Source organism: Pteronotus mesoamericanus, unplaced genomic scaffold (assembly GCF_021234165.1).
Source record: "Pteronotus mesoamericanus isolate MK-2021 breed Mesoamerican mustached bat unplaced genomic scaffold, CSHL_Meso_final contig_24, whole genome shotgun sequence".
Lineage (NCBI taxonomy): Eukaryota > Metazoa > Chordata > Mammalia > Chiroptera > Mormoopidae > Pteronotus > Pteronotus mesoamericanus.
The window spans coordinates 29406776-29420218 of record NW_026555100.1 but is presented as its reverse complement, the minus strand read 5'-3'; the positions used below and the strand labels follow the sequence as shown (position 1 = coordinate 29420218).

The following is a 13443-nucleotide window of genomic DNA, read 5'->3' as shown; positions in this document are numbered from 1 at the left end:
ATAGAGCTGCTTTGCCTTCCTGAAAAAGGCATCTGTAAATTGTGTGAGGCAGAGCCTTAGGCAATTGCCAGGATGGGGCAACCCACTTCACCTCTTTGTGGCTCTGTATGGAGGGAAGGCTTGAAGAGGGAACTGTGCCACAGCCTGGCTTCTGGGGATTTGCTGTTTCCCATCACTTCACTCACTCCCCTTTTGTGACTGGCACCCTTCCAACTGTTGCTCTGATGTTGGATCCCAGAGTGGGTGAATTTGCATACATTTTAAGACCATGGAGGCCCTTTAAGTGGAGTTTCCTGAAAATCCAGCAGTTTCTTCCACTGCTTCAACCCCCACTGATTTTTATAGCCAGAAGTTATGGGGATTTATTTCCTGGTGCTGAAACCCTGGGCTGTGTGGTCTGGCCTGGGACTGGGATTGCTCACTTCCAAGGTATCCCTCTTGATTTTTATCCACTACATGTGAATGTGGGACCACCTGTGCCCATTTTGCTGCAGCCATGGCCTCTCTGCACCACACCTTGTCTGTGGCCTCTCCTCCCCATCTCTTCATTTCTGTCTCTCCTACCCATCGGGATGAATGTGGCTTCTTTAAATCCTTGGTTGTTGGATTTCCATACAATTAGATTTTCAGACGGTTCTGGGTGTTATTTGTTTTGACTTTTAGTTGTAATTCTTTTTGTGATTGCATAAGGGGGCAAAGTGTGTCTGCCTAAGCCCCCATCTTGACCAGAAATCCTCCAGAGACAGTTTGATCTGACCCTATGACCATGGGCCAGTTGGATTGCTTTTTATTCCTTTTCTCTCTCACAGGTTGACAATTTGGATATCTCATATAGGTTTAGAGTTGTTTAACTTTACAATTCTAAAATGGGATGCCACATTAAAAATGTTTCCAATTCACAGTTATTTAGTTGCATTTCAGACTGTCAGAACCTCACAAAGTTAGTAGATTTGATGATGGGTTTAATCTTTGCTTTTTATGATTTCAGTTTGTAACTCTCTTTTACCCCTTTACTCTCTTAAGTATCACTAAGGACTCCAAAGAGCTTTTGTTTATATGGGTTTTATATATATATTTATCATATATGAAAGCAAACTGAAAAATTAAAATATATATTAAAATTATTCCATTTTATAGCAACATAAATAACATTCTTGTGAAAAAAAACTGTAAAAATTAGTGAGAATATTGTTTTATATTGTTGCAAATCTCACTTAATAGATGATAACTGGCTTGGTACCTTGGGGAATCCAGCAGAACATTTTCTTGTGGACTGAACTCTGCTAAACACTTCCTGCCCTGTCTTGACACCGCATATGGCTGTTCCTTACCCTTCTGTTGAAAGGCCCCATCCGCAATTTCCAGGAGATGATGGGCAGTGCCAAGGTTCATGAGTTTTTATGTGAATTGGTTTTTGAAGTCCAACTCCAAACGCAGTGTTCAAAGTGAGGCTAAAATTTGGATCTTTCTTTGTGAATCACAGATACACTCTGATAGGTATCTTGCAGAATTCTAAGTGAATATGGTAGCTGTATTAGATTTAATGTAATTACCAAAGGGGTCTTACAGTGTGCTGGGATAGTGCCCAGGTTTCATGTGCCCAGCTTAGAATAACAAAATTCTAATGCCCAGTACTGACCATGACACCATACACCTAGATCAGAGGCCAACATGTTATCCAGGACATCTGATTCATCCCATAGATTACCTTCAAGACTAATTATGTTTATTGAGTTAACAGAGTCTAAAAGACCTATGCTGAGTACTGAGAATAGTGCATGAGAAATAGAGAGTCGGGCTTATGCCCCTAGCCAGAGCTAAATGTAATACAAAGGACCACAGCTAAAGCCAGAATGGGAAGAGTGGCAACACCTATGCATAAGATAAAAAGGCTGGTGACCCTTGGTAGCCCTACATGGGCATATCAGCCAGGAAATGAGAGCTGCCTAGCAGGGAAATTCTCTGGCTGGTGGGAAAGCCAAATGAGGTTTTCAATCTAGAAGACCATTCCTACAGTTCCTGGTGAGACTACTTAGGAGTAAGGACCCTGCCATAGGCATGATGTTGAAGGAAAGGAGAGTGAATGTTCAACTCTACTAACCACAGTTCAATAGTGTTTCTGCCCTCCTTTATGGTCTACAAGTCTTTTCAATGGCACTTACCTGAAACGTGGGCTAGGCAAGTAATATTACTCTATTTAACAAATGAAGCAAACAGAAAAACAGGCTCAGAAAGACTAAGTGACTTGCTCAGCTGGGCAGTAATAAAACCACACTCAGATCATCAGACTCCTAATCCGGCGTTTTATCCACTCTTCCAAGGTACACTAGTGTGGGTGGAAGAAGCTGAAGACAGTGGAAGAAAGAAAAGCTCAAGGTGAGCTATTGGAGGCTAAAAGGCTTTAGAGAGCAAAGAAAGCAGGAGAACACAGAGGAAGGAATCCCTTGGCAAATATGGAAGTTGGTGGGAAGATTCATCGAAGTATCAAATAGGTATGGACATGGGAAATAAAGTTGGAAAAGTGGAAATAGGACCAGATTAATAATTAGGATGTGATGTGATGTGTAATAAGGCATGATTGTGGTTTCATGAAAACCAGAGTAACAATGAAAGCAGGACTTTAGGAAGATTAGTATGGCAGTGTGACAAAGATCTGAATGGAAGAGTCTAGAAATGGACAGCTCAATTAGATATGGTTGTGGTAATTCAGCTGTGAAGTAACAAATCTTGGACTAAAATAGTACCAGTGGAAATGACCAAGAATGAATCTGCAGACAATAAGAGACACACCACGATTTAGTCACAAACTAGCTATCGGAACAAAAGTACAGAGTTCAAAGTTGCTCCAAGCTCTGGGGGTCTAGAACAATGAAGTCCTTATTGGAAAAGAAGATTAAAGGGTTCATTTTAGAAATACTGGATTTAATGTGATAGTATCAGAGGGACAGATAAACAGTTTGACACTTGAGATTACATCACAGCTGAATGGCTAGGGGTCAGTCTCTTATAACATATGTTTTGAAGCACATGAACGAAAAAGGAAAAAAGTTATATTAGCTAGCACATTTGCAATAACCATAAAAACCAAAATATAGCTTTCTTTCATATTATTTTATTAGTATTTATAAAATAAAAACAATTTATGAAAATATTTCCCTTTTCAAGATAGAGAAACTATAATCTTTGCAAAAAATACACACCTATAACTGTTACAATACATATCTTTGTGTATACCTTGGACATTATAAAAGTGTTTTAAGAACCACACTCCATAAAAGTTGGGAGAAGAAACATCTTCTCCAACCTTGGTCATATATTATGACAACCAAGTGTTTAAACCACACTATAGAACATCTCTAGTTTACAGGCCCAAAGGGACTTATCATTCAAGGCCCCGTAGGTTCTTTTATTGTGCAAGGTGAAGAACCAGGAGAGGGTGCCCTGAGAGTTAATTTGCCTTAGGTAGGTCAAACAGTGGTTTACTTTGCATACTTTATCATGGAACCAAGGGGGAGGAGAAGGCCATGAAAACCCATGTTGGGCGCGTCCCCTCCCCAGCATCCCTATCTATGTAGTGTGCCTTCCATAAGAGGATTTCTAATGGTTGGGCTCTAAATGCTCTGATTCTATAATTATCTACAGTGCTTGCAAAAGTATGCTTTTGCAACTCTAAACTCCAATATTGTGAATTAGGCTAAAGTGATGGTAGTGTAACTCTCCTAAATATACTTCATTTAGGATTTGTCAGATGATAAGCATTTGGGATGATCAATAAGCCAAAAGTTCTTTCTTGGAACTATTAGAGAAGGTCCTTTCTTACTGAGACATAAACCTCAGAAGATAGGTTCCTTCTTACTTTAGAAGAATTGTGATGAAAGGGTGGGAAAGAACCTATAATCTTTCAAATGTGCAGGCTTAAGATAATTTTAGATGCTAGGTCTGACAAAGAATTGTAGACCATTATAGTTTTACCAACAAAGGGTTCATTGTGACAAAAAATCATCTGCATGTATTCTCCACTTCCTGATTAAATTCCCAAGCTTTCCTAAATATTCAGTTCTCTTTAACTGCAGAATATTGGCCTGATGAAGTTCCAGATATAAAATTTGTTGTTTGAATTCATGATGTTAATATCATGCTGCAGCATTGACATTTAATATCGTACTGACACACCAGAATTTAACAATGATTTTTTTTTCTATTCAAAGAACTTCAAAAGTCAACCAACCATGCAATTCGCAGGTCTTTACATTTAACATATAACAGTAAGCATTATTACATGTAATCCCATAAGGGAAAAAGACTATAAAAATAAGTTTAATAGTATTACTGTACTTTAAAAAGTTGTTTTAAAAATATGTACTCCAAAGTCCTCTAAGCATCTAGCTTAGAGGGGAAAGGAGGTATCTATTAGGGTGAACCATAAGAAACTAGTTTTTCTAAGTTAGAAAGGTAAAATCTCAGCAATTTCAAATGGTTCAATCTAATAAAATCCTGAGAAAATTTTATTTGGCATCAAACTGTAAATTCAAGGGAATTTATAGAAAAAAAATCATATTTCTAGTGAGGGGAAAACACTTTAGAATGGAAATGAATACATTGGCCATGCCAAGGTTTCTCTCTTATAATTTAAAAAAAGAAAAAAAAAAACACCACAAAACCTTAGTGCAGTTAAAAAAAAAAACAAAATTTAAATTACAGAATGATAGTTACAGTTGCTATGCCACTGAAAGAGAAACTATTAGTCAAATTTGGTGATTTAAAGACTTTTCAAAAGTTTACATAGAAAAATTCTGAAATGAAAAGGCACAAAATGGGTTAAAAGAATGGTAATCATTTATAAAAGCCTTGAATATAAGGCCCATTCAATTGTATTATTAACACCATTATGTAGGCACCTATTCCAAGTTTCAGCTTTGGCCTCCTAACTGGAATTATGTTTCAAATGAATTTCCAACACATCACTAATCATAGCAGTAAGTTCCTTAGCCTCTACACTGCTAAAAGGCCATCTAAAATTTCCTCCCCACCTATATTCCATCATTACCAAAAATACACTTTAAAAAATTACATATATTTATATTAGAGTCATAAAAATTTTTGCAGTGTTTCTTTAACTAATGAACTGTCCTCTTACCAATGCCACCCTAACAAAAAAACAAAGAAATGAACAAAAAATCACTAGACCAAACCAATGGGCTCTGCTTCATTAATTGAAGACATAACCATATTTAAAAATGGAACTTTAGCTATAAAATTTATTAAATATAATCAGTGAAGTAAATGCAGATTTTCCAGGTGTGTGCATGTGTGCTGTATTTGGACTGGGTGACGGTGTACTTGTAAAAAAATACACATTTCAGCAATTATGCTTCATTTGGAACTCTGGCACCACTTACGAAGGGCCGCTCCAGCACTGCTGGCTATTACACAGAGTGCGCCACCCACCGTCCACCACGTTGGTACATCATTAAGGAAAATAATCTGAAAGATAAAAGCAAAAACCACGTCCATAGTCCTCATTAGTGCTACTAATCCTGCTTTTTCGATTTGAAGGGCTTTGGTGATAAACACCTGACCGCCCAAACCAAACAGGCCAATTAGTATGAGAAAAAGCCTGTCCAGCCCACAGTATGGCAGACTCCACTCTCCTAATATTAAGAGGACGATGACGGTCTCCAAGAGGCCAAGTATGACATAATACCAAATGGTCAAAAAGTAGTCCACAGATTTTCCCATTTTTCTGAGGATAACTAGACTAAAGGCGGCAAACACAGCATGTCCAACTGATGCGAATGTGCCCTTCAGGTGATCTGAATAGCTCTTATCCTCTGCTGCAGGGTCGGGACCAAACAAAAATGGCGGCCTCACGATGAGGATCACTCCGATGATGGTGAATGCGGTGAAGAGCGCATCCCAAAGGCTGTATTTTTCCTTGAGAAATATGCAGGCAAATATAGATGTAAACACTGGACAGCTAAACGAGATAACCGTGGCATCAGCGAGGGACGTTGTCTGGTAAGCATAGTATAAAAGGATCATGGCGGTAGAACCGAGGACTCCTCTGAGGAGGAGGAAGATTCGTTGATCTTTTGGGCCCATAAACCCAGTTCTGTAAATTGAAATGAAAAAATACATATTAAATGAACTTGGTATTTGTTTTTAAATTATAATTTTAATAAAGTATTATTTTAGAAGTTTTAATTATCAAAAAATCAGGGAATAGCTAATTATGATAACATCCACAACTATTATATACCTTTAAAAGATGTTTCCTAAGTATAGCTAATGACATTAAAGTGTTCACAGTGTAAGCGAATATAATACAAGAGAACTACATAAATAGTATCATTATAATTCAGTGAATATATTTTTCTTTTTCCTTAAGTTATTTTTCTATATGTGTGTGTATACTTACAAAAAAAAGGAAAATATATTAAAATGTTCATTGTGGTTAGACCTTGTTCGAGTATAGGTAATTTTCCTTCCTTATATTTATTTTCCCCAAATTTTCTACTAAATATATAAATACATGAAAATGTATTATATTTATAATACAATTTCAAGATTTAGCTGCCCCATAAAAGAAAACTTGGTCCTGTGTAGTGTGTATTCCCAATCTTAGGAGATTTTCTATAAAAGCTGAAGCAATGCTACACTGTTTTAGCCATTGAATGTGAGATAACTTCTCATTGTTCTCATTAGGAAAAGAGTTAAAACATGCTGAAAAAGAACCTGTAGCATTCGGATAAGTATAACTGCTACTGCAAGTTTTTTGAATTAAACATTTACTAAACACAGTACTGTGTAAGTTCCTAACTAGGTGCACCTTGCTGATCTGTGCCAGGGCTGGACATCATTAGGGCAGCATCTGGGCCCAACATGGAGACACTGGATCTCCAGAGTTAGAAACAAAAGTGTGGTCACCTGTGGTCCACTTTGAGAAGCTAGGAGTCTTCCATGATAGTGAAACATAAAATGGGTCAAAACAGATTAGCACCAAGGATTTAAGAAAATTCTTCTAGTCCTGTCAGGGAAGCTCAGTTGATTAGAGCATCATCCCCATATACCAAGATTGTGGATTTGATCTCCGGTCAGTGCACATGAAAGCAGCAGCCAATGAATGCATAAATAAGTGGAACAACGAATCGATGTTTCTCTCTCCCCTTTCTTCTCTCTCTTAAATCTAATGCCTTCCAAAATGGGGATGATGATTGTGTTAGCATCAGTGGTCTAGTGCCACACTTAGAAATTTCTCAAGTCTTTCCATTATTTCCTAAAAATATTGTGACTTGTCCACACTTACACAGGAATTGTTGACAATATTGATCTTAGCAGATTTTTCACCTTTTTCACAAAATCCTCAGTATACAGCGTAAAAATTCTAAGTAAATATACAGTGTAACAGATAAAAGGACACTTTGGTGGCAAGCAAATGAGGCTGTTAAATTTGGGATTTAACCATCTTTGCCCAAAGAGAGAAAGAACCAGGCAGCCACTAGGAACCCAGTGGTCTCTTCTCCCAGGGTTCAATGTACATAGGGGTGTGTAGAGGTTATAACAGTGTGGGGAGGATGTGCAGGGGGGATCCATATGCAGGGGGAAGAGGGGCTTAGTGAGGAGACATCAGTGCGGATGGGAAATAGTCTTTGTATATTGTTATATTCTATACAAAGTACTCTGATCTACAATAAATTTCATTTGATCCTTGGAACCACAAGGCAGAGGACAAAGAATATCATTCCTTCCAGTTTATAGATGAGGACACTGAATACAAAAGTAGTTAAAAGGCCCTCCTCAAGATTACCTTTCCCACATCACCCTCGGGTAAGACCTAAATATTATTACTGTAGCCTTCTGCCGGCCCTGGTAGCAAAGCAATCTGTTCTACTTAAAGTAACCTCTCACACTAGGAGACACTACCACTTCCTCTTTTTTAGTTTTTTCTTCCAAATACTAGTTTTAACAAAACAAAGAAGGAAGAGTGGTACAAGATGGGTAGAATTATACAAGGAAAGTTTTGTTCTCAAAATGAGGGGTGGAAAATAACTGAATCTCTTTCTCCTCAATTGTTGGGCATGTGGTTTGTGCTTATGAGCATCTTCTTCAAGTGAGACCCTTGTGACTTTTCATTAATCAAAGCCAAAGGGTGTAGGGAATGGTAAATCTATGAGAGGGATAAAACAGATAACTATAGAGTAAATAATTTGAGCAGGTCAAAAGATTTACAACCATTTATTAATATCGTCTACTTTGCAGTTAAGAAATACTTACTTTCTGTATATTAAGCAAGGGATAACGACTAACATTTGGAACACACATCGGAATGCACTAATTTCTACAGCATGGATGTCTTGCACTTTTTTAACAAATAAAGAGCCCACTGAGAAAAGGAAGGCAGACAATAATGTGTAAAACAAGCCAAGTCCAGGACAGGGTGCTTTCTTCTTGGCTTCTGAAAAAGATTAAATTCTGGTTAGTCCTTGCTTCCAACTGTACGTTTTATCATTTTCACTTAGAAATTGAGAAAAATGGGACAGTGTTTACAGCTAACAAGCTACAAATATTACCTCCTAAGCATATCCAATTTTTGGATCTGAAACATTCTTCCCACCAAGATTGAAGACTCACAGACAAAGGAAACAACTTAAACTTGTTTTGCCCTGACTGGTGTGGCTCAGTAGGTTGGGTATCAACCTGTGAACCGAAAGGTCACTGGTTCAGTTCCCAGTCAGGACACGTGCTGGGGTAGCAGACCAGGTCCTGGTTTGGGAGCCTGCAAGAGGCAACCCACTGATGTTTCTCTCCTTCTCTTTCTCCCTCCCTTCCTGTCTTTTTAAAAATAAATAAGTAAAATCTTTTTAAGAAATAAACTTGCTGTTTTAAAAAATGCAGTTTCACCCTATAAAATGGATTGCCTTTGGCTCACTGATCATCCCTCACCTACAAGTCAAAAAGAAGTAAAATGCTTGCCAAGCCAGTAAGTATTATCTTTAAGAAATGCTTGTCAAAAAGTCTAGAGAAAAATGCTTCCAAATTATATTTTATATCATCTCACTGGTGAACTGAGCTTTGTGAAACCCAGTTCTTTTCTGGAAAACAGTTTATATCTGTGGTCTATGGCTACTTGTTGATTATCTGACTTCCTTCATAAGCCTGTGAACTCATCCAGGGCTGGGACCTTAGCTATCTTGTTCATGCCTGGCACATGGAAAACCCTGAATAAATACTTGCTGAATGAAGGAATATAAGACAATTTCATGGAAAGAAGCAGAGTGTAAAACCACTGGCAAGACCATGATTGAGGAAGGCTGTCTCTTTTGTTATTTTGAACCATTAGTCAAATCTTTATTTATCTTCTTTATTTAACTTATCTTCCATTTACAGCATAAACTCTTTGAGGGCAGGGGCTGGATTACCTCCCCTCTGACCCCAAATACTTTTTTTTAATTAGAATTTTAATTAGCATTTAATACCAATTCCCTGGCTTGATTTGAATCAGAAAACTGCTGCTTTCTCCAGACCATCAAGTATTCAGTCTACTCGTGACAGTCTGTGTGAGCATTAAAGTTTTGTTTAGACACTTCCTCTGTCTTTGTTGCCTAAGACTGGAATAGAACCCAGTTTTTGATCTCACCTCCTGGCTTTTAGAGAGCAAAATGGAGTAGAATGAGCAGAGAACTCCCTCAAAAGCCACACACTGAAGAATATATTCTTTTTTTTCTTTAACACACACAAAAAAAGAGAATAAGAAGTAAACACTACTGGTTCCCATCAGCTAAGAGCACAGCAAAGCTAAATGATATGTAGGTACATGCAATTTGTAGTAAAACCAGGGTTACTCATTCCTATGTAGGAACTTACAGTGTGTTATTCTGCTACAGAACAATATTGCATACTGATGTGCACGTGTTTTTAAATGTCGTTCCCTTCTAAATGCAACAACACCAGGTGATATATTTCAATATGCTAGAGCTAGCAAGATACCTTTGCCCATAAGTGACACTTTACAAATTGGAACCGGAGTGTGATGATGCAGTCTTTCTAGTGGCATTCTACAACCTGACCTTTGTAGTAAAAGATGCCACTATGGTCAGAGACTTCCATCTCTTTCTGTTCTAGGTGCAAGCTGAGGAGAATGATTTCAAGTTGGCAGTTGTCATGTTACAGGTTATAAGCTGTAAGTGCCAGAATCCTCCACATTCTGTTCTGTAATTATGTGCTCAGATGTTGTAAAAACACTGCACATACCCGCTCAATGCAGGAGAAGGAAGCTTTAGAAGACTTCTAAGTTAAGCACCACTAAATACATGTTTGGCTGTGGTCAGCCTTAGAATTTAGCTTATGCAATTTCAAAATCCAGGTCCAAATAAAATAGTTTTTCTTAAAAGAAACCCAACCCATACATAGAACCTACACCCTTACACAAAACAGAATGAGAAGATCAAGGACAGAAAACATGTCCCTGGTCTTCATTTCAAGGATCTTCTCCAACCTAAACTTTTCAGTTTTTCTCTAGGACTATTTTAGCATGCTATTTTAACTCTTTGAGAACTTAATTTCACACGCCTGGCTCTGACTGTCTTCCTTAAAACACATACAGTCCCATATTTTCTTGCCTATTAACACTTCAGGCCCATGCCTCCTGATTGGGACAGAACTGTTATTATAAGGCCTAACTGAACCTGATTATTTGTTAATGAGGGTGAGAACTGGTTCTATACAGGCAAGCCTCAGTCTCTTACTGAATAAGAATTTCAATTCTGTCAATGGAGGTGAGCAAGAGAGTAGCGTAATCCAGAGGCATTTACTTATGTAATATGCTTCCATGTTCATATCCCACTAAAAGTATATCTAATAATTCGGTAACTCTAAATAATTCAAATTAATTGGCCATAGTACAATTTCCTGAGTTAGAAGAAAACAGAAAAGTTGCTCAGTTTCTCTAATCTCTACTTTAAACTGGTGATTTGCAACCCTGTTTGGGAATTAGAACTAACTAGCAACTTTAATTCCAAGCCCTACCATAGACCCACTGAAACAGGATCTCTGTAAACTGTTAAAAGCTCTACTAGTTTGAGAATCACCATGACACTAAAGAACTCATTCCTTCCAGAGGGATATAAGGCACAGACCTAAGACAACTTCTCCTTGATTCAGCCTAAGACCAACTATGTCCTTCAAGAATATAAACAGATATCTTAGGGTAATTGTATGCCATCTGTGAATGTATAAAAAATGGTGAACAGTTTCAACTGGAACTTGAAAATGAGCTTTGTTGATCTAACCAGTTGATTCAAGAGGCTAAAATGATACTGTCACAAAGTTCAATGACAACAATACTGTGGTTACAAGTGTTTCTGTGGCAATCCTGTTTTTGGAATATTTTCTGGGCCCTTTTTAATAACTATTACTAAGTCTTATTGTTGGAAACTTTCTTTAAAGTTATAAGACCCCCAAGATTCTTAAGTGCAGTCACCTATATTGGCTTGTCATTTTGCCATGTGCTTCCTGAGTGTACAGTATTCCTCTTCAGTTCACAAACAGAGAAAACATTTATATGTTTGCAGTGACTAACTCAGCATTTGACCAGAATGACATTTAGTTATAGAATGATATGGTAAGAAACTGACCTCTTCAAGGGCTGCACATCTGGTCAGCCTAGCTTGAGGTAACTCCTGCTCTAGAGGCTCTAGCCCATGCATAAATTATTAGAATTCTCATAATTTCTGTTAGCATTTTGGGGCAAAAATGGAGCAAGAACCATCTTCCTGAGGGTTATCTGGGGGTTACCTGGGGGTTAACTAGAGAAAGTACATAAAGGGAGGAGGGAAGCTGGGGTGGGGTAAGAGGCAAGAAAATACTGAATCACACTTAAGGGAGGCAACCCAGAGGTTGAGGAGGTACAGGCTGTGTAACTTGGTCTTGAAAGGACATCTGCCTATTACCCTCTTCTTCCAGGAAACTTCTCCAAGTGGAGTTCAAGGAGAAATGAGCTTGAGCCTAGTAGAAAGGGCCCTATGCTGGGTTTCTAGTACGCTGGTGCCACAGAGACCTGTGCCCTGTCTCACTCACACATGTCAGATCTTCAGAAAAACCAAACAAAAAAGCTCAAATCCCTCACCTTCCTGGGCCTCACTTTTCCTTTTCTTTTCTTCCCCATATCTTTTTTTTTTTTTATTTTTTTTCCATTACCATTTGCCCCTCTTATTACCGTTCCCCTCCCTCCCCCACACCCCCAATCACCATACTGTTGTCCAGGATCATGAGTCCTTTTTACTTTTTGCTTGGGGCCTCACTTTTCTCATTTGTCAAAGTAAGATCAAGGGTTTTTCACATGGGGCCCTTGACTTTGGGGACAGGTCCGTCATCCCCTTAATCACGTTAAGATTGTGCCTCAGCCTTATTGTACATCAGTTGCTGAAAAGTCCTCCTAACCCAAAAAAGTCAAGAACCAGTGATCCCACTCAACTCAACTTCCTCTTCAGGGAACACCGTTTACCACCAAGATCACTTTTCATGGTTAGCTTCCTCCCAGCCATGAGAGGTTGTAGGATGGCCCCCAACCTCTGAACTGCAATCTGACTCCACGGTCTTACCGGCAACACTTTAACTATAGGAACAGTTTAGAATCCCAAAAAGGTTCGAAACACAATCAGAAACTTTCTCCGGTTTTCGCACCCGCAGGTACTGGGGACTTCTGCTTTGCTGCCCCCAGGTGACAGCTCCAGGGTTTCCCCAAGCTCTGGGCAGGGGAAAGGAGGTGGTCGCTGTCCGCAATTCACCCCCGGCCCATGGCTGCGAGGATCCCCTTGCTGGCGCCCGACTGGTCCCCCAAGGGCGGGACCCGTGCCACGGTCGGCAGACCGCACTCACCAGGCTGCGTGCGCGAGCCGCACGGCGAGGAGCGGCACAGCCAGCACCAGCCTGAGTCGGGGTCCGGTGTTCCCACATCCTCGGCGGCGGCCAGCTCCTCACTTGCGCCCGGGAGCGTGTCGTCTGTCTGCGGCAGACCGGGCTCCTGTAGCTCCGTGGCCCCAGCGCTGTCCAGGGGCCGCATAATGCAGCCAGCTACCTCCCAGCGGCCGCGCCGCGTCTGGCGCCGGCAGCCGCGGCTCCACTGCCAGGCTCTTCCGGCGGCGGCAGTGCGCCTGCGCTCGTCGTCCTCCTCCCCCTCCCGGGGGACGGAGCTTGTCCTCCGCAGCCCTTACATTCAGCTCCCCAGCCTCCTGCTCCGAGAGAGGTTACCACCTCCCTGGTGAGGCTGCTGTGGCCACAGCTGGCCCGAAGGCGCCCACCCCTCTGCTGTGGTCTGGCTAGCCTGGCCAGAGCTTTGGAGTCACCTTTTGCAAGGCACACTGCACTCCTTTCTGTCATTGCAGAGAAATAGGTCCTGCGGCCTTCTCTGGGGGCAGGCCTGCCGTAGATTAGGAGGGTGTACCT

General features: G+C 40.1%; 1 protein-coding gene across 1 annotated transcript; it reads right to left on the bottom strand.

Annotated features, from left to right (window-relative positions):
- Positions 1-3108: 3108 nt before the first annotated feature.
- Positions 3109-13092, bottom strand: SLC35G1 (solute carrier family 35 member G1). The gene is made up of 3 exons (XM_054572872.1): positions 12877-13092; positions 8275-8455; positions 3109-6112 (listed from the first exon to the last, which is right to left on the bottom strand). Exons 1-3 carry the CDS (start codon positions 13058-13060, stop codon positions 5374-5376), a joined length of 1104 nt encoding a protein of 367 aa, XP_054428847.1. The 5' UTR covers positions 13061-13092; the 3' UTR covers positions 3109-5373.
- Positions 13093-13443: the final 351 nt, after the last annotated feature.

Bases quoted from the DNA above. Each gene is read 5' to 3' on its own strand.
- SLC35G1 (XM_054572872.1), bottom strand. From the start codon at position 13,060: ATGCGGCCCCTGGACAGCGCTGGGGCCACGGAGCTACAGGAGCCCGGT. The intron at 8,456-12,876 runs GTGAGTGCGGTC...AATCTTTTTCAG, and splicing joins CGGCTCGCGCACGCAGCCTG to AAGCCAAGAAGAAAGCACCC. The intron at 6,113-8,274 runs GTAAGTATTTCT...TTCAATTTACAG, and splicing joins CCTTGCTTAATATACAGAAA to AACTGGGTTTATGGGCCCAA.